This window comes from Protopterus annectens, chromosome 11.part0 (assembly GCF_019279795.1).
Source record: "Protopterus annectens isolate FY-2018-M chromosome 11.part0, PAN1.0, whole genome shotgun sequence".
NCBI lineage: Eukaryota > Metazoa > Chordata > Ceratodontiformes > Protopteridae > Protopterus > Protopterus annectens.
In genome coordinates, this window is record NC_056745.1 from 1,265,484,824 (window position 1) to 1,265,509,665 (window position 24,842).

The 24,842-nt window shown below is 43.2% G+C and overlaps 1 protein-coding gene across 1 annotated transcript in view; it reads left to right on the forward strand.

The window, feature by feature from the left end:
- Positions 1 to 24,770, forward strand: part of LOC122815818 — a 337,567-nt gene extending 312,797 nt beyond the window's left edge. The window contains exon 3 of the mRNA XM_044088620.1: positions 23,689 to 24,770. Within this exon, the coding sequence (XP_043944555.1) occupies positions 23,689 to 24,059 (371 nt within the window). The 3' untranslated portion in view covers positions 24,060 to 24,770. The remainder of the gene's footprint in view (positions 1 to 23,688) is intronic.
- The last annotated feature ends 72 nt before the right edge of the window (positions 24,771 to 24,842 follow it).

Here is a 24,842-nt window from a genome sequence, read left to right on the forward strand (position 1 = left end):
GTGGTGTACCTTATTGGTCTGTTTGAATTAGAAGACCCAGTTCTTCACAGGGCTAGGCCCGTTTAACTTAGAGGACCTAGTCCTCGTGTTGCTTCTATTGTATTTTATTTAAAATATTCTCCTGTGTGACTGAATCGGTCTAGTGTTTAGTGGAAAATCTAGGTTTCTATCTTACACCAGGCTAGGCCCGTTTAACTTGGAGGACCTAGTCCTCGTGTAATTCGTCTGCAGGGCTAGGCCCGTTTTAGTTAGAATACCTGGTCCTCAGTCATTTTCTTTCTCTTTTTTCCCTCTGGTTGCTTGTGGGTTGCAATGTCTAAGGATAGCAAGGAGCACAAACCCTCTAGGTTTAAAAAATGTATGAAGTGCTCTCAGAAAATGTCTTTGACCGATGGCCACAGTACCTGTGTCTACTGTTTGGGAGCCATCCATTTGCAAGAATCATGTTTGTTCTGTCATGCTTTCTCCTAGAGTGTTGCAGGAAAGAAAGAACAAACTGATACTCAGGGGACTTTTGAAGCCAACCTTCGAGGAAGCTTTGTCTGGTTCTTCGTCTTCGTCTAAGTCTTCTAAGTCAAGATCTGACTCAAAATCTAAAGGTTCAAAAAGGCCTTCTCCGGCACCGGCTAGTGTTTCGGAGCCACCTGCCAAATTAATAAAACCTGCCTCCTCGACTCCTCAGTCTTCAGAGCCAAAAGACAGCACTGTGGTTTCGGAGTCGGTCACAGATACTTCGGCGCCGACTGCTGAATCCTTGCAAATAGTTGACTCTGCTTCTCGGAACCGGTCTGTAGAGTCCCTACCGGTCTCTTTGATAGTCAAATCTCCAGTGCCTGTTAGGTCGAGATCCCCAGCCTTATCTTCCATGTCTTCCAGGAGTCCTTGGGAAGAAGATATGGAGAGGGTAGTACTGAGACTCCTCAAGTCGTCTGCCCTGCCTAAATTTTTGTTGACTCCGACCCAGTCAGCTCCGGGGCCACTCGAACCAGTCTTGTCTCCATCTGTGATTCCTCCTCCAAGCCATGTTGGTTTTTGGAGCCGGAGTGCTTGTTACCAACGGAGGAACCCTAAGTTCCAGCTCCCCTTGCTGTTGCATTGGAGCCGAGTTCGGCTCCAACACGTTCAGCTGCGTCTGTCATGTCCAGAGACGGAAGCTGTTCTGTCGGCGCCGACGGGGAGGTTTTGAATCTATCTTCGTCAGTTCCGAGCCCTCCTCTCGATGCATCCACCAGGGTGAGCTCAGACCCTGCATCTATCTTGGAGCTGATGGCTCTGGCTCCGGCACCATCCTTTGTCTCTGCAGAGTGGTACCCTTTGTCTCTTCAGAGCAGTACGGTCTTCGGAGCTGGAGAGATCTGCTTTTGAGGTGATGAGGAGTGTGCTGTCACAATCTACAGCCCCTGCCAGTGGTACAAGCACTCTTCCCCCCCCCCCCCCAGGGCTTCCACTTCGGTCTCAGTCCCTACTCTCTCCGGATACAGCTGAGACCCACAGCCTCAGGAGCCACCGGCTGGTGGCTCCCACTCTTCCGGGGCATCCCCAGAAGGTCCTTTTGAGGAGCCCCCATGGAAGAGAGTAAGCAAGAGGAAGCATATTGACTCCCAGGATGAGTCTCTGACATCGAACACTGACCTTGATGAGTCGGAGAGGTCCCCTAAGTCGTTCTCTGATGATGTCTCCTTTGTGGACAATCTAGAGATCCTTAAACAGAGGTGCAACTGGCCCACTGTCAACCCTTCTGATGAGGAGTCAGTGTACCTGAAGGCTTTCGGGTCTCAACCCTCTGCCTCTTGGGTGTTTCCACCTTTCAACGAGCTAATGGATATGGTTAGTCCGAAGGTGTGGGATACTCCCAATGCCGTGGAGCCAGTACCTAGAAGACCAAATAAGTTCCTGTCTGCCCCTCCTGGAAAAGAATTCTTGTCTAAGGGTGTTCCCGTAGATGCCATGGTGGTGGCGGCAGCCACGGAGGAGGAGTTGGCGGAGACTTCTTCCTCTGTACATCCGCCAGACAAGGAGTCTCGACAGATGGACAGATTTGAGAAGCACGTTTTTAGTTCAGCGGCCTTTATACTTTAAATCCCTGAGCTATCTTACCTATTTCACGAGGTTGCAGAGGGATCTCCTTAAGGAGTTAGGAGACATACATGGTGCTTGTCCTGAGGGAGTCCCAGATAGGATCTCTGCTCAGTTGTCCACCCTAAATTCCGTAGTTAACTCCTCCATTCGGCTCATATCTTATGCAGCTGATGGAGCAAGCAGAGCAGTGGGTTCAAGACTTGCCCTTAGGCCCCAATCCTGGATGCACTTGTGTAATTTTGCGGAGCCGTTTAAGTCCACCTTCACCAATGCCCCATCTGATGGTTCCTCCTTGTTTGGTTCCAAGGTGAAAGATGCACTCACTCGGTGTGAACAGTAAGGAAAGACTCTCAATGCCGTGGGAGTCCGTTTTACCGTCCCCTCTCGACCATACCCCAAAGGTCAAAGGGGAGGTAAGATGTGGTTCAAAAAGTCCCAGAGGGCCTTTCCAGACACACAGAGTGAATCCTCCTTCAGAGGCAGAGGAGGAGGAAATGGTAGACGTCGCCCTAGAGGCAGGGGTGGTCCGCAATATCAGCAAGGTCATGGTTCCTTTCGAGGGCGGCCTTATCAGCGCTCCTGATGTTGGGCCCAACTATGTTTTTCTGGGGCCAGTCGGGGATCACATTTCTTTGTATCCAGAAGCCTGGCTAAATTTAACCCAAGACAAGTGGGTACAGAGAGTTGTTACCAGAGGATATATCATACCCTTTTCCCTTCCACCCTTTGTTCCCAAGAAAATCCCAGATGTTCCACCCAATCACAGGGATCAGGCAATTGTGGGGATCAACAAGTTGCTCTCAAAAAGAGTCATCCAGCCCGTGCTAGCAGACCAGATAGGATCCGGAACTTAATCCTGGTTCTTTTTAGTCCCAAAATGAACCGGAGACTGGAGGCCAATATTGGACCTCAGCAGATTAAACGAATCCGTGAAAAAGGGCAAGTTTCGGATGGTAACACTGCAGTCGATACTCCCGTTGTTAGGGAAAGACTATTGGATGTGCTGTCTAGATCTCCAGACGCCTACTACCATATAAAAATGGACAAGGCATCAAGGAGGTATCTGCGCTTCCGGCTGGGAGCCAGCCATTATCAGTTTCGTGCTCTGCCTTTTGGTCTCACCACAGCCCCCAGGGTGTTCACCAAATGCATGGCAGTAGTGACAGCTCACCTGAGACGTCAGGGATTCCAGGTATTTCCGTATTTGGACGACTGGCTCCTGACCGCCTCCACCAGGCATCTACTTCTCCAAAACAGGGACATCACCATCCAGCTTTGTGCTCAACTAGGGATCTCCATAAACTGGGAAAAATCTGCATTACTGCCCTCAAAATCTGTGATTTTTATAGGCGCAGAGGTAGACACAGTGGATATGACAGTTTGTCTTCCCACCGAAAGAGCACAAAACCTCATCTCACAAGTTCAGCGACTTCTCCCACTTCGGAAGGTCAAAGCAAAGTGGATTCTTCAACTTCTTGGAACAATAGCCTCAACCATTCTGTTAATACCTCTAGCCAGGTTGCATATGAGAATCCTTCAATGGCTCCTGTTCTCCTAGTGGTCGTTCCAGTATCTACCGCTGAATCATTATTCTGCTGACAGAATCATGCAAAAAGGACTTTCGTTGGTGGATAGCCCCCAACAGTTTGTTCACGGGAGCTCCCTTTGTGCCCGCCCAACCCGTTGCCACTGTGACCATGGATGCCTTCCAGGTCGGGTGGGGGGCATTATCTGGGCAGGACGGTCCACGGCACATGGCAAGAACATGAGGCTCATCTGCATATCAACGTTCTGGAGATGAGAGCGGTGCTTCTGGCGTTGCAAGCATTTCAGGACTTTCTTCCTCCAGGGACGATTGCAATACAATCGGACAACATGTCGGTTGTGTGGTATATCAACAAACAGGGCGGTACCAGATCTTACCCACTCTGTCAAGAGGCCATGCGAGTTTGGGAATGGGCGATTTCTTCTCAGCTTTCTGGTGGCAACGCACATTCCGGAGAAAACCAACGTGATAGCCGACAAGCTGAGCCGGGCAATCCTGCTGCCCCACGAGTGGTCTCTGAAATGGGAAATAGTGGAACAGATTGGGACAACCTTGCTGCAACCTTTTTGCTAGTCCAGTCAATGCCAAGTGCAGCAGTTATTTTTCCCTAATTACATCTCCGGGGGAAGTACCCAGAGACGCTCTGGTACATGATTGGCCCACGGGACTTCTCTGTGCCTTCCCTCCTTTTCCTGTTATCACCAAAGTGATACAGAAAGCCAACCAACTGGGAAGCAAGTTAATCCTCATTGCTTCTTGCTGGCCTCGTCAGGTCTGGTTTCCCTTCCTCGAGCCTCTTCTCCTGGACGATCCTTGGATCTGGGACCCAGTTCCAGATCTATTGACCCACATGTCGGGTTCGCTACACCCCTCTCTCCACACCCTCAAATTGACAGCTTGGCTGATCCAGTTCCATCTCTAGTCAGGCTTCATGATGTTTCATCATCCGTGTCCCATATTCTTTTATCTTCTCACAAACCATCAACCAGAAGGCTGTATGACAGTAAGTGAAAAAAGTTTTCTATTTGGGCACAGAAAATGAATGTGGATCCTTACACCACTCCCTTTCCCGTAATTCTGGAATTCCTTTCTGAGCTTTTTCAGCAGGGATCTGCCTCAGCCACCATCAAAGTACAATTGGCGGCTGTTTCACATTTTTATTTGGGATCTCCAAATGTTAACCTTCTGTCGCATAAGTTATGTAAAACCTTCTTGAGAGGAGTCACCTTGCTGAGACCATCTTTACAGGAACCTGTGGCTTCTTGGGACATAAATTTTGTGTTGTCCAAACTAACATTCCCTCCTTTTGAACCATTTCATTCAGCTTCCTGTGTTTTTGGTAGCTATTACATCAGCCAGACGTGTTTCTGAGCTACATGCCCTGTCTATTAAACCACCTTATTTAGTTTTTCATAAAGACAGTGTTTCTTTACGTACCAATCCTTTGTTTGTCCCCAAAGTTTGTTCTTCTGCCACATTGAACCAGCCCATTAAACTCCCAGTCTTCTTTCCCAATCATAGCAATGCAGCGGAATACCGTTTTCACCAGTTGGATTTTCACAGACAGCTGCGTTTCTATTTGCAACGGACCAAAGAATTTCGGAAGTCATACCAGTTGTTCGTTTCCTTTTCTGATTCCAGATTGGGTTTGCCAGTTTCTAAGGTGTCATTGTCTAACTGGATTTCAAGTTGCATAGCTTTCATCTACAGCTCGGAGGGCAGACCCTTACCCCACAGGATCAAGGCTCACTCTACCAGGTCTCTATCTACCTCTTCAGCCTTCTAAGCCAGGGTACCAATTGATCATATCTGTGCAGCAGCTACGTGGGCTAACCCTCACACCTTTATCACTCATTATAAGTTGGATTTGGCTTCTAGGGGGTAGAGCATCCTTTGGCTCCGTGGTGCTCAGGAGTATCTTCCAATGAGCCACCCAAGAATAAGGCGCTAGGGACGCTGTCCCATATATAAAAATGAAGGTGAGATTGGACTACGTAACATAAAGAAGTTATGTACTCACCATAACGTTCCATGTTGGTAGTCCATCTCACCCTTCATTTTACCAACCTTCCCTCCTGCCCCCATCCTGGAAGATCTGGAGGTAATAATATAAATTTCTTGGTTGGCGACCCTTTAGTATTGGTGTGTTGGTTAAGGGTTTCTTTCTATTGCTAGTGAGCAGCAAACAAGATCTGGGGATTGCACTGGTGCACCATGGGATACCTGCTTAGCCACGAGCCAACCAGAAGTCTTCGAGCTTGAAAATCTGCCGAGTCGGAGCCGAGGATCGGCTCCAAACCCTTATGTAAAAATGAAGGGTGAGATGGACTACCAACATGGAACGTTATGGTGAGTGCATAACTTCTTTTTTCTTGGCATTGAGCTTGAGCCTATGGCTCTAGCACCAAGCATCTGTTTTTGTAAGGCCCTTTTGTAGAATATCCACATCATTTGGGGATTCAGTAATGGCTCCCAATTTGCAGTCATCTGCAAACTTTGTTAGCCAGAGTTCCCTAGTGTTGGCCTTGCATCAGAGAAGTAGATGCCAAACAAGAGCGGTCCCAGGAATGAACCCTGAGGTACTGCACTTGTCACTTGTCTGGGGCTGGATTTGGAGTCGGCTACATTTACAGTGTGGGTTCTGTCAGTAAGCCATTTGGCAACCCATCGAGTGACATAGGGATTAATGCCCAGCTTAGTAAGTTTATCTATGATTCCAGACTGAGGGATGGTGTCGAAGGACTTGGTGTGGTCCAGATAGGCTGTGTGGACCGCCTTACCATCGTCCACAACTCTGGAGACTGATTCGAAGAAGTCAGTCAGGTTCAGGAGACAAGATCATTCCTTTATAAACCCATACTGGATGTGGTCCAGTGTTTGAAGGTTGCTAATGTCTTTGTTTATAAGTTCCATGGCCTTGCAGATCAGGCTCGTCAGACTGATGGGGTGGTAGTTCCCAGGATCCAAGGTGGCTCTCCCCTTATGGCGTGGGATAACTGTAGCTGTGCGCCACTCAGTGGGCACAAAGCCTGAGGTGAGGCTATGATTAAACATGACACTTGGGTGAGGTGCCAGTTCATTTTGTAGTTCATGTAGTACACAGCCCGGGATGTCGTCTGGTCCCATGGATGTTGTATTCTTATCTTTGGAGAGTGCATTTTTTACCTGTGTGGCTGTTATTACTGGAATTTGGCAATATTTTGGTATTGAGATGGGCCCTTTAGGGGGTGAAGTTGGCATTGAATCGATCTGCCAGGATATTGGCAATATCCTTAGGATCAGTATATTTAATGCCATTCTGTTGTAGCTCAGAGCAGATCTGAGCATTGCCATTTAGATTCTTGACATAGCTATAGAATGTCTTGTGGTTGTCTTTGGAATATTTGGCAATTTTATTTTCATGACTAGCTTTGGAGGATTTTATGAGGGATATCAGCTTCTTCCGAAGCTGAGGGTGGTAAGGACGTTTTTTGCATCCTGGGATTTTCCTCTTTTCTGCAACAGTTTCTTCCTTTTGTTGTAAAGTTTGTTTATGGCAAGGGACCATCAGATCGGCTTCCTTTTTTTGGAGGAGAGCATCTTGGTTCTATTTGGGATGGCACGATTCATGCACGAGTGGAAGTGCTCGTACAGTGCCTTAGTGTAGGATTCAGCAGGCGAACTTTCAGTTCCTGTATGCATGGGTGTCATGAAGTTTTTCACTTCTGACTTGAGTGGCATGACATTGGCTTTCGAGATGTTTTTTACGGAGGTTTACTTGGGGGTGGAGGAGGGATGTGGATGTCAATGGTGATTAGCTTATGGTCAGACCTGAGCAATGAGGGGGGGTGACCATAGGTGTGGAGCATCGATTTCCCATGTTGGTAATGACCAGGTCTAGGATATTGGAGCCCCTGGTAGGACTATGGATTAGTTGATCCAGGACATTGGAATTTATGAATGCCAAGAACCGTTGGGCAAAGGTGTTGGTACATAAGTAGTTTTCCCAGTTACTGGCAGGGTAGTTAAAATCACTAGTGTTAGTTGCACCTGGAGAATTTCAGACGCAGTGTGTTGGGCAACTAGCCTGGTGTGTGAATATCCTTTAGTGTTTCGGTCCTGGTTTGGTGGCCGAAATGTTTGGCAAGAGTTGTAGCCTGGTATTGCAGAGGTGCTGTCTGGAACCTTAAACCAGGTCTCTGTTACTGCACAGATAGCTATGTTCTCCATTTTTAGGAGTGCCTCAAGAGAGCGATGTTCTCCATTTTTAGGAGTGCCTCAAGAGAGTGCATTTTGAGGTTTAGACTTCTAGTATTGAGTAGCATTATCTTCAGATTTTGGATGCTTGTACCTGTTACAGCAATGGTTTTGTCCTTTGAACTTTGCCTAAAAACGGCACTATAGAGGTGGCAAGTGCCTTAGCCAGTAACCTGAATCCCAGGGGCGACAGGTGCAGACCATCTCTGGCAAAGCATCGTGGTCTGTCGATCATGTCGTCCCAGGCAGACAGATACTGGATCCCCTTTGAATGACACCAGAAGCTTAGCCAATTGTTGAAGTCTGTCATTTTGTCCTTTCATTCTGGGCAAAGGCAGGATGCTACTCAGGGCTAGAGTCATACTTGCTTGGGCCACATCTGAGAGCTCTTCCATATCTCTTTTCATGTAGTCCAGGGAGGTACGTCTCAAGTCATTCACTCCAGTATGGACAATGAGAGTCATATTTGTACTGGTTGTGGAGTGACTTGACTGCATGCGTTATGTGGCAGATCCTGGCACCCAACAGGCAGCTGACTGTAATTTTCTCCTTGTTCATCCTGGTGAGTGGGACATTAGTGTACCTGACTATAGCGTCACCTATGACTAAAGTTTTGGGTAGTTGTCTTGCCTTAGGGGCTGTTGTTGGTTGGCTCACTGGTGTTGTAAGCTATGCGACACTTTGGTTGTGATTGGTGTTTGTTTGCGTTTCAGCTTCGGAGGTCCTTGTTGCTTGGGCAGGTTACTGTTAAGGGCCTCAACATATGAGGGTTTAGTTTTGCTATGTGAGGGTGTTGGTGATGTGGGTTTAGAAGGGCTATGTGTTGCTTGAAGTGTAGTGTGGGTGTTAACCTTCTCCTCTTGACTGTCTAGCACAATCTTGGGTGGAGAGAGCTTTGCTTCCAGTTTGGCTATGTAAGTGCATCACTCGCAGGTTGTAGTGTTGGGTGGTAGGAGGAGAAGGTCGTCGATGTACATGAGGCAATTACTGCATTACCCCAGTTTGCCCAGATTCACCAGGTGGACAGGAGAAATCACCGGAAGCTGACCCTTGGGCATGCCTGGTTTGGTGCTTTTTTTTGTAAAGTACAAGAGCTGTTTTCCCTTACCTTAGCAAGGTACTTTGCAATTATAGGTTGTTTAGTGCCCACAATTAATTTCTTATTATTAACAAGGAGAGTTGAGTGTTTGTATCAGTTTAAGGCTATATAGTGCTTTCCAGCAGGTTTCTAGTGCAAGTGCTAGTGACAGGGATGCTTAAAGGTAAGATGAAAAAAATGGTTTATCCTAAACATTGCAGTGTGCACTAGAGGAGTTGGATGTGAAAGTAGGTAACTTAAGTTTTACCTGTCTAAAAGTTTTAGTGGAGAGTTACTATTTTTAAAACAACAAGATAGATTGAAAGGGGGTGGACACTTTTATATTCTGGTACTATGGAACACAGTAGGATGGCCAATAAATTTAAATAGTTGAAGGGGAATGATTTCACAAAATTTGCACTTACTCACACAAGCCAGTAAAAGCAGAGAGGAAATTAGATATATGGTCACATTAACATAAGGTGCAGGCAACTAGAAAGACAGTGGTGTTTAAGAACACAACAGTAGCCAGATGGGAGGGTGGAGAAAAAAAATTCTGCCTGACTCACAAGAGACAGAGCTGTGGTCTCTTTTCAGGTTTTACTGTGCAGTGGCAGTTAAAAGCAGAATACAAGTAAAACACAAGGTAAAGAAAACAAATCATAGGATTCAAAATAGAAAAAGGCAATAAAGTAATACAAAATACAACAAATAAAAAGCTAACTTTTCCCTTACAGCAAAGTGTATCAGAGTCTGAGCCTTTCTAGTAAAGCTCTTAATCTCCAAACTGTTCTGTTGGTATTGCAGTAGAGGTTTATATCCTTGGACAATTTCTGATGCCATTTGACTTGCTGATTTGCATTAAAACCAGTATTATTGGGTCGGAGGATGCCTTGTATGCCAGGCACAGGTCACCTGTTATTAGTCTGTAGGATTCCCGAAGATAGTGACAGGACTTTGAGTGGGTCCATGTAAGACATGTTGTTTAAGCATTGTATTTTTTTAGCAAGGTGTCTCTGTGGGCATTCCAGTTTTTGCACATGTGTGGACAGATACGTGCCATAGGGGCATTTTATTCAATGATTGGCCTAATGAGGACTGAGTAAAGGTGGAAAATGATATCCCTATATCTAGGCACAATCCCTTTATTTATAAGCTTTCTTACAATAATATAAACAGGCTGGTCAAAAGATAGGTCACTGCCCACATGCTATCCAAATCCTGAACAATTGGGTCAACTCTCATGGGCATATTGCTAATGTGATGGTTCCCTGGGATAGATGACTTTCCAAAGGAAACATTAATGCATTTTTGGCACTTAGTTTCAGTCCATGATTTTGACACCAGTTATTTATTTGGAACAAACCTTCCTGCAGGATGGTAAAGTCATTTGAGGATTCATTGACTGCTCCTAGCTTGCAGTCATCTGCAAACTTAGTCAACCAGAGCCCTTTGATATTTGCTTTTACTTCAGAAAAGTACATGCCAGCACAGAACCCTAGGGGACTTATGGAGGTAACTTCCCCTATTTTGATTTCCTGTGTCCTGTTAGTGAGCCAGTTGGAAATCCATAGGGTGAGATAGGGACCTATTTACCTTTTCTACTATGTCTGAGTGGGGAATTGTGTTAAAAGCTATGGCCAGGTCAAGGTATGTGGTGTGTATCGTTTTGCCTTCATCCATTGCTTTGGTGACCTTTTCAAAAACATCTACCAGGTTGAGTATGCTTGACCTGCCCTTGACAAATCCAAACTGAGATGGGCCTAGTGTTTGGAGGTTCCCTTTGTCCAGATTGATTGTTTATATGATACGTATTTCTATGGCTTTGCATATGAGGCTGGTCAGACTTATGGGTGTGTAATTAACTGGGTGAGTGGAAGGTCCTTTCTTATGCAAAGGAATGACTGTAGCTGTTCTCTGTTTCTTTGGTACAAAACCAGTATGGAGGCTGAGATTGAACAGTATTACTAAGGGTGTGACTAAATCGTGCTTTATGTTATTTAAGATGCATCCAGGGATATCTTCAGGACTTATTGAAGCAGTATTTTCAGCTTTTAATAGCACTTTTATGACTTGGTCTTGTGTGGCAGTGTAAGGCAAGCCAGTTTCAGGTATATCTTGAGAGACAGATGGAGAGGAGAGAGGGGTCGAGTTAGAGATAAATTTATCGAAAATTAGGTTTGCTTTCAGCCTTTTCTGCTGAAAAGAACAAAGTAATGGTGCAAGCGTCTTCTCTTCATTTGCCAGCTAACCAGACATTACATAAGAAGCAATCTGACATCGGCCAAGGAAAGGACATCTGTGAGAGCTCTAGAAGTCAACCTGGAAGTTTGGGCATTCACCATTGGTAGATTACATGATTAAAAAATACTACTGCCGCAGTGATCTCTTGCTTAGACATCTACTATTATATTGAGTTGCTGACACAGGTGTACTTCATTTTTCTATTTATAGTACTACACAAGCATGAAGAATTGTCTTTACAACAAATATACTTTATTTAGGTTTTTGTTTGGTTAGCATTTCACTTTTTCAAACTATGAACAGATTAAATGATATCCTCTGTCTGAATATGCCTTACAAGAGTTTGTTTACATTTCAGCTTCTTTACTGAAGCCATTCTTTCGGTGTTTGTCTCGCCTGTACATTATTGTATTATTGTTGATGTTTCTTTTCTGGGCATATCCCTCTTGTGTATTTCCAGATGATCATCACCCACAAGCAACAGTTTTTTTTCTTTTGTAGAATCACAGCTCTTCTACTATTCTGTTAGCATTTTATATATATATATATACTATATATATTATATATATATATATATATATATATATATATATATATATATATATATATATATATATATATATATATATATATATATATATATATATACACACACAACATAATGGTCTCATTCCCATCATAGTACATTAGTATTAGTGTATCTGTTAGTAGCTTCATGTATTTCAGAATTATTTAATTTTATGTTTTTATACCTTGGATACATCTTGCTATAATAGTTTTGCCAAAGGCATAGTTATCTCAGTCATGTTAGGTGTGAACTTTCCAAAATACGTTTATTTTATTTAACGTATATTTGTGGACAGCACAGTGGTGCAGCGGTAGCGTTGTCGCCTCACAGCAAGAGGGTCTCTGGTTCGATTCTCGGCTGGGGTGCCTTCTGTGTGGAGTCTGCATGTCCTCCCTGCGTTCGTGTGGGTTTCCTCCCACATTACAAAGACATGCATCTGGAGCCTTTCTCCCCGGGCCTCCGCTGAAAATTGGCTTCGTTCCAAGTTGGACTTTCCCAGTTAACAAATGTTAAATAAATAAAATAAATAATAAATAAATACTGCTAGAAAACACAGTAATGCCATTGTAGCTTTAGACTTTGGTACTTACAGTTTCTCTATTTTTTTGTGTTATGCTTCACTCCCACTAATGTGAGAATATGACACATTTAAAAAAAGTGGGATAGATCAGAAATACATTTACTTTTATGTAACTTGTAATTATGGTATCTTAATCTGTTCAGTAGCCATATCAGCCTCTTGCTGTGCCATTTGCAGAGACCAAAGTCATACTGACACAGCATCAGATGTTCGTCATATTGATCACTGCTGCAGTAGCCTTAGCTAAATGGGATATATCCTGCACAGGATGTAACAGCCCGCCAGCTTCTAAAAGCTTCAGGGCACTTTCCACATGCCCAATCCATCTGTCAGCTCAAGATGAGTATTGAAAAGTATGCTCCCTTGAGCCTTTCAAGATTTAGTGGTTGGCTTGTGCTGTTCTTTTCTAGGGCAGATAAGTTCCGTTTGGGGCATAACCTTCCATTTTAAAATTATTTATTAATGCTTTCCTGTTTAGAAAAGTAGTTTTTAAGCTAGGAGTTTGTGTTTTAATGATCTGTCGTGAAATTGCATTGTACATTTAAACAGGAGTTTACTTTTTTGTTGTCCGTTTAAAAGTTGTTTAAAGTAATTGAAAACCACTTTTCTGTGGAGAAACTGTATTTATTTTACTTTTGGGGGCTAGCAGAGTGTTTTAAATGTGCTTTTTACTGTGTTTATGTGTGAAAAAAGTGACTTTTAAAGACATCTAATTGTTACTGGCTTTTGCTGCATGTTGTCCATGGGAGAGAGGCACCATTGTCTGCCTGACCATGGGACAAACTACCAGTCCCACGGTTGGTCCTTCTTCCAGCCACAAAAAGCAAGTTAATCAACTAACCTTTGCTCCCACAGCAGATTAGCAGTTTCCCTCAGCCACAGATAAGTGGCTCTGCTGTGGCCATTATTTGTTCTTCAGACCACTCCCCTTTTACCCCAGATCCTTCTGGTGTAGCACTTACAGCCACTATCGACCATGGGTTAGCCACGTCCTCTGTGCTGTTGGGGTCCCCTCAGTGGGTTAAGGCAAGCCACTCTTGTTAGTCCTGGGAGAGGGAACAGAGAAGACTTCTGTGTTTAACAGGATGTTGTGCCCATCCCCAGGGAAGCTGATTCATAGGTTCATACTAGGCTATCTGCCCTAGGGAATTTATAAGCCTAGCCAGAGTGTGTTTGGCTTTCACCACCCATTTTAAATTAATTTTGCAATGCCCTTTTTCGAGGTTAGTATACTGTGCCTCTGTCTAACAGTGACACAGAAGTGATACCCGGGGTAAACCTACGATCTCCCATCCACTCATCAAGATTCCTCTTGAAGAGAGTCAATGAGGGACTCTGCCTAACCTGGACTGGGATTTTATTCGAGTGAAGGGAGCCTCTGGGTTATGAATCTGTCCCTCCAGCATGTCCTATTTATTTCAGTGCTGAGATTCAAGTCTCTCGAGCGCGTAGCTCGATGGGATTTGGATTTTCTGAGGTGCAGTATGTCCATTAATTCCGGGTTGGACATGGCTTTATACGTCAGGCACAGATCGCCTCTGAGCAGGTGGTATGCCACTGAGCTGGAGTTTCTTTAACCGGGCAGCATATGGCATCTGTTTGAGCCCTTTGATCCTCTTGGTGAGGTACTTTTGGGGTCTTTCCAGTTGCTGCAGGTGTTTGGTAAGGTACATCCTAAAAGGGGCATTGTACTCAATTATGGGCCTGATGAGGGATGAGTAAAGAGGCACAATGACCTACCCTGATCTAGATGTGAATCCCTTCATGATTAGGTGGGCTATATAAAATGTTCTTCTAACCACTTTGGCCACGTGGTTGCCAAATGAGAGATTGCTATCAACTTGGGTCCCCAGGTCCCTAATTATTTCTTCTGTACTTAATGGATTACCATCTATGTGGTAATTTGTGGGCACTTTGTTTTTGCCAAAGGGGATGACTATACACTTTTTGGCATTTAGCTTGAGGCCATGGCTCTGGCACCAGTTGTCTGTTTCTATGAGGCTCTTTTGGAGGATGCTTGTGTCGGCTGGAGAGTTGATTATGGTGCCCAGTTTGCAGTCATCTGCGAACTTGGACAGCCACAGTCCTTCCGTGCTGGCCTGTACCTCAGAGAAATATATACCGAACAAGAGAGGTCCAGGACTGAGCCTTGTGGGATGCCACTTGTAACTGGTTTGGAGTCTGACATGGCTCCAGCAATTCTAACCATGTGGGTTCTGTCCTTGAGCCAGTTTGCAATCCATCTAGTGACATAGGGGTTTATATTTAAGCTGGTGAGCTTATCTATAATGCCCGAGTGGGGTATTGTATCGAAGGCTTTTGCGAGGTCCAGGTAGGCTGTGTGGACCACCTTTCCCACGTCAATGGCCTTGGTGACTGTTTCAAAGAAATCGACCAGGTTTAAGAGACAGGATCTGCCCTTAACAAAGCCGAACTGGGTAGGATCCAGTGTCTGTAGGTCCCCATATCTTTATTTATGAGGTCCATGATGATCCTTTCCATAGCAGACCAAGCTAGTCAGGCTTATGGGGCAATAGTTTCCAGGATCCATTGAGTCACCACCTTTGTGGAGAGGGACCATTGTTGCTGTACGCCACTCTTTGGGTACATATCCTGTAGTAAGGCTGAGATTGAACAGTAGTTTTATGTTTGGGTTTAGCTCTTCTTGGAGTTCATGTAGGACGCCACCATCTGGTCCCATTGATGCTGTGTTTTTTGTTTTGGAGAGGGCGGCTCTTACTTGAGCATCTGAGATGTCGGGGGGGGCAGCACTCTGCTGGGATGATGCTGCCATTGACTCTGTTGGCTCCATTTTCCCCCTCAAAAAGAAACAAAAAAATAAATGCGTGTCCACCTCAAATTTCCCTGTACAGGAGTAGTTTATTAGATTAGGCTCAGGATGTATTTCAGGCTTTTGACCTTCTTATAATGTATTTCTTGGTAGAAGACAGATAGATGCCTCATTTCCTGAAGAGATTCAAGATTCTGAATCTGGACTGGAAGTTGAAGGGACAGATAGAGTTTTCTCCTCCTATTTCTGATTAAGACTCAGAGGAGAGTTCAGTTTCTGATTTTCCCTGTGAGGGTTTCACTTTCGCTAAGAATATTTGCAGAATGTGCCATTATTTTCAGTAGGAAAGCAGAGTTTTCTTAGCCCCTCAGAAAGTAATATGAGCTGTTACAGAAGGAATTTTCAGAACTTTCACACATTCTTCCAGTTCTGTCAGCTTTGGAGTGTGTGTGGTGTGTGTATGTCAGTGCCTGCACATTTTCTGATCGGCAGCTAAAAAGACAGAATATATAAAGTTCTCACTCTTTTAAGTTTTTATACACTCTACCCAAACTCACCTAGCAACTGTAGCTTTAATAAATCCCACTGCTGCTAAACATTTAGTTAATTCCAATCCTACCCTTTCTGATAAGGATGGGAAGATTTATTAATATGGAGAACATCGATATCTGTGCATTGACTGAGACCTGGTTCAAGGCTCCAGATAGCACCCCTGCACTACCAGGCTATAACTCATACCACACTTTTCGGCCATGTAACCTGGACCGGAACACCAAAGGTGGAGGTGTGTCCATATTCATTAAGGATATCCACACCTCCAGGCTAGTTGCTCAGCATAATGCAGCTGAGGTTATCCAAGTGCAGCTAACTCTGGGCAAAACTGCAATCCAAATTGTAGCTTGCTACAGATCAGCCACCATGCCCCAGGATTCCCACTCCTCTTTTCTTGATGTACTAGAAAATATTAGGGTTCAGCCAAACACCCTAATAATGGGCGATTTCAAATACCCCACCATTAACTGGGATCATGTACCAACACCTTCGCTCAACGCTTTCTGGAATTCATAAACTCCAGTGCCCTGGATCAACTTCTCCACACCTCCACCAGGGGCAACAATATCCTAGATCTAGTCATTACCAACATGAATGACCAGTGTTCCACACCTGAAGTCAGCGCCTCATTGGTCTGATCCGACCATAAGCTCATTACCCTAGATATCCACATCCTGCCCCCACCCCACCCCCATTAAGGAAACCATGGTAAAAAAATTTCTCCACAATTGCACTTTATAAGCACTTACACAAGTGCATGGATCGTGCTATCCCAAACAGAACCAAGATGCTATCCTCCAAAAAAAGGAAGCCAATCTGGTGGTCCCCTGCCATAAACAAACTGTACAACAGAAGGAAGAAACTGTTGCAAAAGAGAGTAAAATCCCATGAGTGGAGGAGCTCCCTGGTCAGCCTCGGTAAGAAACTGCGATCCCTGATAAAATCCTCCAAAGCTAGTTACGAAAACAAAATCGCCACTGATTCTAAAGACAACCACAAAGCATTATATAGCTATGTCAAGAATCTCAATGGCAACACTCAGATCTGCTCTGAGTTACAGCACAATGGCACTAAATATACAGACCCAACTGATATTGTCAACATCCTGGCAGATAGGTTCAGTGCTAACTTTACCCCCCTCTCACCCCCTAAAGTGCCCATCTCTATACCGGAAGAATGTAAAATTCCTGTAATCACAGCTGCACAGGTAAAAACCACATTCTCCAAAGCCAAGAACACAACATCCATGGGACCAGACAACATCCCAGGCTGCGTTCTACACAAACTACAGAACTAACTGGCACCCCACCTAAGTACCATGTTAAATCATAGCCTCACCTCAGGCTTTGTGCCTGCTGAATGGCGCACAGCAACGGTTATCCCACTCCACAAGGGGGGAGCCATCACGGACCCCGGGAACTACCGCCCCATTAGCCTGACGAGCTTGGTCTGCAAGGTCATGGAACGTGTCATCATGGAACTTATAAACAAAGACAGTGGTAATCTCCAAACTCTGGACCCCACCCAGTTCGGGTTTGTAAAAGGCAGATCATGTCTCCTAAACCTGATAGACTTCTTTGAAGCAGTCACCAAAGCCGTAGACAAGGGTAAGGTGGCTCATATAGCCTATCTAGATCTTGCCAAGGCTTTCAACACCATCCCCCAATCTGGAATTATAGATAAACTCACTAAACTAGGTATAAATCCCTATGTCACAAGATGGGTTGCCAACTGGCTCACTGACAGAACCCACACTGTGAAAGTAGCAGACTCCATATCTGACTTCAGACCAGTGACAAGTGGAGTACCACAGGGTTCAGTCCTGGGTCCTCTCCTGTTTGATATCTACTTCTCTGCAGTGCAGGCTAACACAGAAGGTCTTTGGCTAACGAAGTTCGCAGATGACTGCAAACTAGGAGCCATAATTGAAACTCCTAACGATGTGGACATCCTACAAAAGGGCCTCACTGAGACAGATACCTGGTGTCAAAGCCATGGCCTCAAGCTCAATGCCAAAAAGTGCATTGTCATCCCCTTTGGTAAAAACTCTGTACCCATGAACTACAACATAGGCGGTAGTTTATTTAACACCGAAAGTGTGATAAGAGACCTTGGAACACAGGTGGACAGTAATCTCGCCTTTGATAATCACATTGCCACAGTAGTCAGGAAATCCTTCTACGTGGCACACCTCATCACAAAATGTTTCTCATCCAGAAAAAAAGAGGTAATTGTTCCCCTCTACTCATCACTCATTAGACCCATTATAGAGTACGCCCCTTTTGGTATGTACCTCACAAGACATCTACAACAACTGGAAAAGCCGCAGAAATACCTCACAAAGAGGATTACCGGCCTCAGATGCCCTACGCAGACCGTCTCAAAAAACTCCAGCTTTACTCCGTCGCATATCGCCTACTCAGAGGTGATCTCTGCCTAACATACAAAGGTATGTCAAACCCAGAGCTGTTGGACATGCTTCATTTAAAGAAATCTCAATCCCTCTGCGCTACACGCTCTAGGGACCGAAACCTTGTCACCACAATAAACAGACCATGCCGGAGGGATAGATTCCTGTCCCAGAGACTTCCCATACTCTGGAATAAACTACCTATCTGTATCAAACAAAGCTCCTCATTAGCACTCTTCAAGAAAAATCTTGATGATTGGATGGGAAATAGGAAATTCACCCCGGGGATCACCTCTGTGGCTCTGCTCGACAGTGGCACAGGAAAATAATTTTCTTGGGTGGCAAAAGCCAGGGTACCTTTTTGGCTGGGCTTGTATAGGCCCCAGGGCCGATAACCTAGTACCTACCTATGAACCTATAACAATGTAAAAAGATGTATGCTTCTTAAACTTGGATTTTCAGAATTTTGAATTGTCATGCTCATATATAAAATGTATTCTAATTATGAAAGAATGAGGAATGTTTTGCTGCAGTTTCTTCTTGTGAGGAACAACTTGTTTCAAATAATCTAGTGTCTTTAGTTTTATAAGTTAACTACTCATAGTTTGCACTGTGTATATGACTAAGTTGGCACTTTTTTTTGAGGGTTGTGGCCACTGGCACTGATTTGAGGAGGTTTGTCTGATTGCATTCACACAATTGCCCAGATGATATAAAAATTAGATTTTAAATTCTCCTTTGAATAGAGATTTAGGGTTTGGTTCCGCTGATGCAGAAATTATCAAAAAGTGTTATGAAGGGGTAAGCTGATTTTTCATCCTTCCTTTTCCAAATTTTCTAAGGGATTCTCTACCCCTGCATCCAGTTCTGACAAGCAACACAACACACAGTCTGAACAAAATGCAGGTAAACAGACATTTAAGAAGAAATGGCAAGAGGGTTCCAAAATGATTTCAGTAATCCCCAACACCAAGGAAAGTCCAACGAGTCATTGTCACTGTTCAAGGCACCTTGTGTCCCCTCCTACCCTGGCAGCTCCCTTTCCCTTCAAAAAATTCTGAAGCTTCATGTTTGTCTTTGGCAGCAGATTTTTTTTTTTCCGAAAATCATTCATCAAGGTTACAGATGGCAGTGGCAGGAAATTCCTCCTTTCAAGGGGTAATTCCTCATCCACCAAACCAGACTCTTTATTTCCACCTGTCCTTCATCACATGCTATCCCAGGGAGTGATAGAGCCAGTTCTTCCTTCCCAGGTGGGGAAGTGTTTTTATTCAAGGATGTTTTTAGTTCCAAAGAAAAAAAATGCTTGGAGACCAGTTCTGGATCTTTCTTTCTTTCCTAAATCTGTTTGTGATGGTGCCCAGGTTGAAAATGATGTCACTTCAGAAAGCGCTACCTCTTTTTCCTCATTCAAGCTTGCTGGTAACACTCGATGTAAAATATGCTTATTTCATTCTGTTCATACAGACTTTGTTTCTTAAGGTTTTGTGTGGCTGGATCAAATCACTTATTTGTCTTACCCTTTGGACTATCCACTGCACCAAGAGTGCTCACAAAGTGTCTAGCTCCAGACATAGCTCATTGCAGGCTGCAGGGTATCCACGTTTCCATATTTAGATGACTTGCTTATATTTGCTGAGTCTTTTTCAACGTGTGAGTAATCTCTCGCTTGAGTGAGAAATCTCTTAACACATGCTGCAGTTCCAAGAGAACATTCAAAAGTCCTTTTTTTACTCCTTCAATCAGAATTGTGTTCCAGGGGTCTAAGCTAAACACCTCAGTTCAAAACGATTGTCTTCCACTGGAAAAATGGATCAACATCTAGATCTATTTCTAATGTTTTCCACTCAGACTTCAGTCACTCGTGGCATCTGTGATTTTCATAATACTGCTGTCAGAACTATACATGAGAAAGACTGAATGGTATCTGAAGTCTCTCTTGTCCCAGCACCAACATGCTTTGTCTTTTCAAATCCCAGTGCTGGTGGTTGTTAGAAGATAAATCACTTGTTGGAGACAGCAAATATCCTTAAACCCAGTTCTCCCCTTCTCCCTCCCTGTTCCAAAACAGTCAGTCACCACAGGTGCCTCAGACTTTGCTTAGGGGGCAGTTTCATGAGGGACAAAAGTGCAAGGTGTGTGGGACACCAAGGACAGATGTAAGCATGTAAACATAAAATAGATGCTTGCCCTGATCAAGGCACTCAACTCTGAATTATCTTTGGTCCCCAGTACCTCTTCAGATTGTTATATCAATACCACAGTCATGTGCTACATCAACAGACAATGGGGGAACCATCCGATTGTACCCCACTTTGCAGACTAGTTGTGTTAGCTTGTAATATGGTTTCACAGCACTGTGTCACTCTACAGGCATTCTGCAGTATGCACAATTATGTGGCAGATGAGCTGAGCAGGACAAGGGCAGACCATCACAGATTGTGATCTTCCAACCTTTGATCCATCTATGGAGAGTTCCTGAAGTAGACATTCTTGCCTCCTCATTGATCAATCAGCTGGCAAGATTCTTCTCCAGAACTCCATGCAAGAAGGCCTGGAAGTCAAATGCCTTTTCATTTGCATGGACAGGAATGTTTCCTATATGCTTTTCCATCCTTTCCTCTGATACTCCAGGGTACTTCTGAAGATTGAGAAGGAATATCCCAAGACCAGTGTGTTGACACCCTTCTGGCCCAGGTTACAGTTGTTCTCCCATCTTTTGGAAATGGCTGTGGGCAGTTACCACAAGCTTCCTCACAGAATGGATTTACTTACACAAGATCAGGTGTGTTTGATACACCCTGACCCCAATCAATTTCAGTTGACTGCCTGGATGATATGGCCTTAATTCTCTGTAGGCATCTGTTTACTGAGGAAGTACAGCAGGTACTAATGGAGGCAAGAATGCTTGCCTTTAGAAAATCATACATTAACAAATGGAAGATGTTTGCCAACAGCATAACCAGCACCCATTCAAGGCTAGTTGTTTTCTAGTTTTACAGTATTGTGTGAGTTAATATCCAATGGCCTTTCTTATTCCTCTCTCAGGGTTCATTTATCAGCAATTTCAGCATGTTTGCCTATGGATCCTCTACTTTCAATGCATTCTCTTGTCAAAATATTTTTGATAGGTGGGCTTGCATAAGAGGCACCCAAGAAAACCAGTGGCCCCTCCTTGGGATTTTAATTTTGTATTAGAAAAGCTAACACATGCGCCACTTGAGCCAGGTAACATAGCTAACTTGATATTTGTAACATGGAAAATATTGCTCTGACCTGTATCCGAGTTGCACTCTTATGTTGAGTCAACACTATCTCATTTTCCACAGAGACAGGGTTTCTTTGAGAACTAATCCCCATCTTTTATGCCTAAAGTGGTATGTAGGTTACATTAAGGCAAACTATCTCCCCTTTTTCTCTCTTGAACCTAAAAATGGGGGGAAAAGGATACACCATACCTTTGATGTCCACAGACAACTCTGGTACTATCTTGACAGAACTAAATGTTTCAGATGTTTGGTTAGGTTTATTTTTTGAGAAGGTAGGAGGAAGGGACAACCTGTGTCCATGCAGACTATTTCCAAATGGTTGTCTTTTGTTATGCTCACCACAACAAAACTATTCCAGTCAGGGTCAAGGCCCACTGTACCACAGGCTTGGCTTTATCTGTGGATTTTTGGAAAGGACTGGATTCTGTAAGTATTCTAGAAGCAGCTTGGTTCTGTGTACATACTTTTACAAAGCATTACAAGCTTGATCGTTTTCTAGGTCTAGATCAGGTCTATTAGGTCCATTCTCCAGGTTGTTGCAGCAATGATTGGTGTGATGCAGTAGTTTTAGCTATATGGGTAAAGTTACTGCAGCAGCGATCAGTATGATGAACATTGTGCAGTTGTATAAGTAAACTTACTATAACAGTAGATGTTCAAATGATCACTGCTGCCATAGGTGTACAGTAGATGTTCAAGTGATCACTGCTGCCATAGGTGTTTCTTCTCTCCATCACCCTTGTTTTTTGGTGTGTTTATGTCAGGGCGTGGCCATTTATTTTTTGTTGTTCCTAACACTGTCCTTTCAGGGTTCACTCTCTCTGTTGGCATGAAAACTCTGAAGGGTTTGGCGCCCAAACCTGTCTTTTTAGTCAGCTTGGCTCAATTTAAGTAACAGTCTGGGCATGTGAAAGGTACCCTGAGGCTTTGGAAGCTGGCCATCTGTTAACTGCAGGGTATAACCCATATAGCTCAGGCTACCGAAGCAGTGATTATTCAAACATCTACTATTAAGGTAAAATTACTTGCACAACTGCACATATGTAACTCCTTTCTACACCTTCATTTGTTATGCAAGAAATCTTTTGAATGCCACTGATGTTGATGAAATACCAAATAAATGTTTAAGGAATATGTACTTTCTTGTGTGTGTGTGTTTAAGTGTGCACTATTTTGAACGTTGTCTAGCTTTTTCTGACAAAAACCCTGACAGTGAACTTGGATATGTGGAGTTTGATTTCCTGCATGGATCTTGTTTTTTTTTTTTTTTTCTTGCATTTATTTGACTTCCCTGTGTTGCGCCAACTACATATATTTTATTCTATATTACAACTTTTTTTTTATTAAGTAAAGCTCACTAATTTTTCTTTAAGGACTTGTTGCTGGTTCAAAAATGAACTTACCTTAAGACAGTTATATGAATTTTGGCCTTTTTTAGCAACTAAATTACATTCTCTAATGACCAAAATGTACTTTGTAAATATATATGCATGCTGTCACTATGTAACTCGTAGTATTTGCTCATACCCTGGTCTTTGCTGAAAAGGGTCTTCAAACCAATTGACTTGTATGATTATCAAATAAATCATTTCATAAATAGCTGAAAATTATATGTAAATAAACGAGCAGCTAAAGGTAATGCATAGATTTCCTAGCTGTAGAAGGTTAATATTTGGAGAAATTAATACATTTTAAGTATAGGATGGATCATGGGATTACGACAGTACAAGACTGGAGGACATAGTTTTGGCTACTTGTGTGCAAGTCTTATTACCCATAAAGCCCGAGTGTTTTCTTCCATTGCCTAAATTCAAATAGTGGTATACTGATTGTTCTAGAACCCTTGTGGATACCCTTTGATGGCATTCAAGTGTACCAAAACCTGAACCAGTCAGAAATATTCTTTGGAACCTGCATTTCCCAAGATCCTCTGTACTATGGTCTGTGTCTTTTACAAGTCTAATTTGGTAGTGTGTCTGAATTCAGATAATAGTGCACATGTTGTCTTTAAGCAGATAATGAGACTGTTTGACATACAGTTCTACAGAAAGCTGGAATAGTTGAATTATGTCTTCAGAACTTGAATTTCCCATTGTGCTCTACATTATGGTATGCATATAATTTGTTTATAAAATTGTGGTGTGTATTTAATTTGCTTATAAAATTTTAAGTCAAATTCAAAATGACTGTGAAATGATTGTGTGATTTGTACTTTTGTGGAATACAGTCACTGTAAGAACAGGTTCTCTGGTATTGTGAGCTCAATTTTAATGACTTAATTTTGGCAAGTGAATAAGTAAAACATTTAACCAAAATGTATTTATTTTTTACATAGGTGTTGCACAGATGATCCACACAAATCCTATGATTCAGTTATTATTAAAGAGGAGTACAATGCTGTATTTTTCCACACTGAAGGGTTGTACTGTGGATTATTATGACACTGCTGTTAATTTGTTCTGGAAGGCTCCACTTAAGTCACCTGCACTTTTCTTCTATTGTGAAAATGATGTTCTAAGTGATCATGTGTCACTAAAGAAACTGTTGGAGGTCTGGCGCCAAGCTGGAGTATCTGTCTTTGAAAAGGGCTGGAAAAAGTCAATACATGCTGGACATCTCCGCACTCATCAGCAGCAGTATTTAGATACACTACACCACTTCCTGCAGGGGCTACAAATTCAGATTCCACTGAAGTCAAAGTTATGATATTTAGTGTGCTTGTAATAACCTCTATCTTTGTAATTTCAAAATGATTTTGAGTGTTTAAACATGGAAGAGCAGCTGTAAATGGAGCACTGTGGATGCACCATTAGACCTGATGCCTTAACAGTTATGCAGATCATTCTGTTGCTGTTTAGCAAAGCAACCTTACCCTCAAGCTGTGATTAGTATAACTGAGTCACTTGGTGCTAAATCCAAAAGGAACACGTCCATATTAAGTTATGACATTAAAGTTACATACTTCACATGTTCATTATTTTAGCCATTCATTTAATTTATACACACACTCCTGAGGGCTTTTTCTATTCTTTGCTTTACTGCATATGGTGTATGGGCCCTAGCATGTTGCATTTTCCTCAGAGCAGATTATATATATGGTGTGCATATTTATAAGGTCAAAAAGTAACTCCTTTGACTTATTAAGATCATATTTTTTTACAGACTGAGCAGATGTATTACTTAAGGTTTTGTATATTCATATAAGTCTGATATTATTATATAATTATTGTGAACTTCTGTTTTTGCCATGCTAATAATTCTGCTACATTAATATAAACTATGAAATGTTGCCTTAATATTTTGGCTTTAGTGACAGTCTAGGCTGAGTCAGTGGTTGCTTTAAGCTAAAACAGAAGAAAGTGCCAAGATGGAAGAACTGGTATTTGCAGATATTTCCTGAAGAAAGAAAGAAAGAAAAAGGAACAGCTTCTGTTTCTAATTGCTCAGCAGACTGGAGACAATAATACTTAAATCATTAAAACATAGATC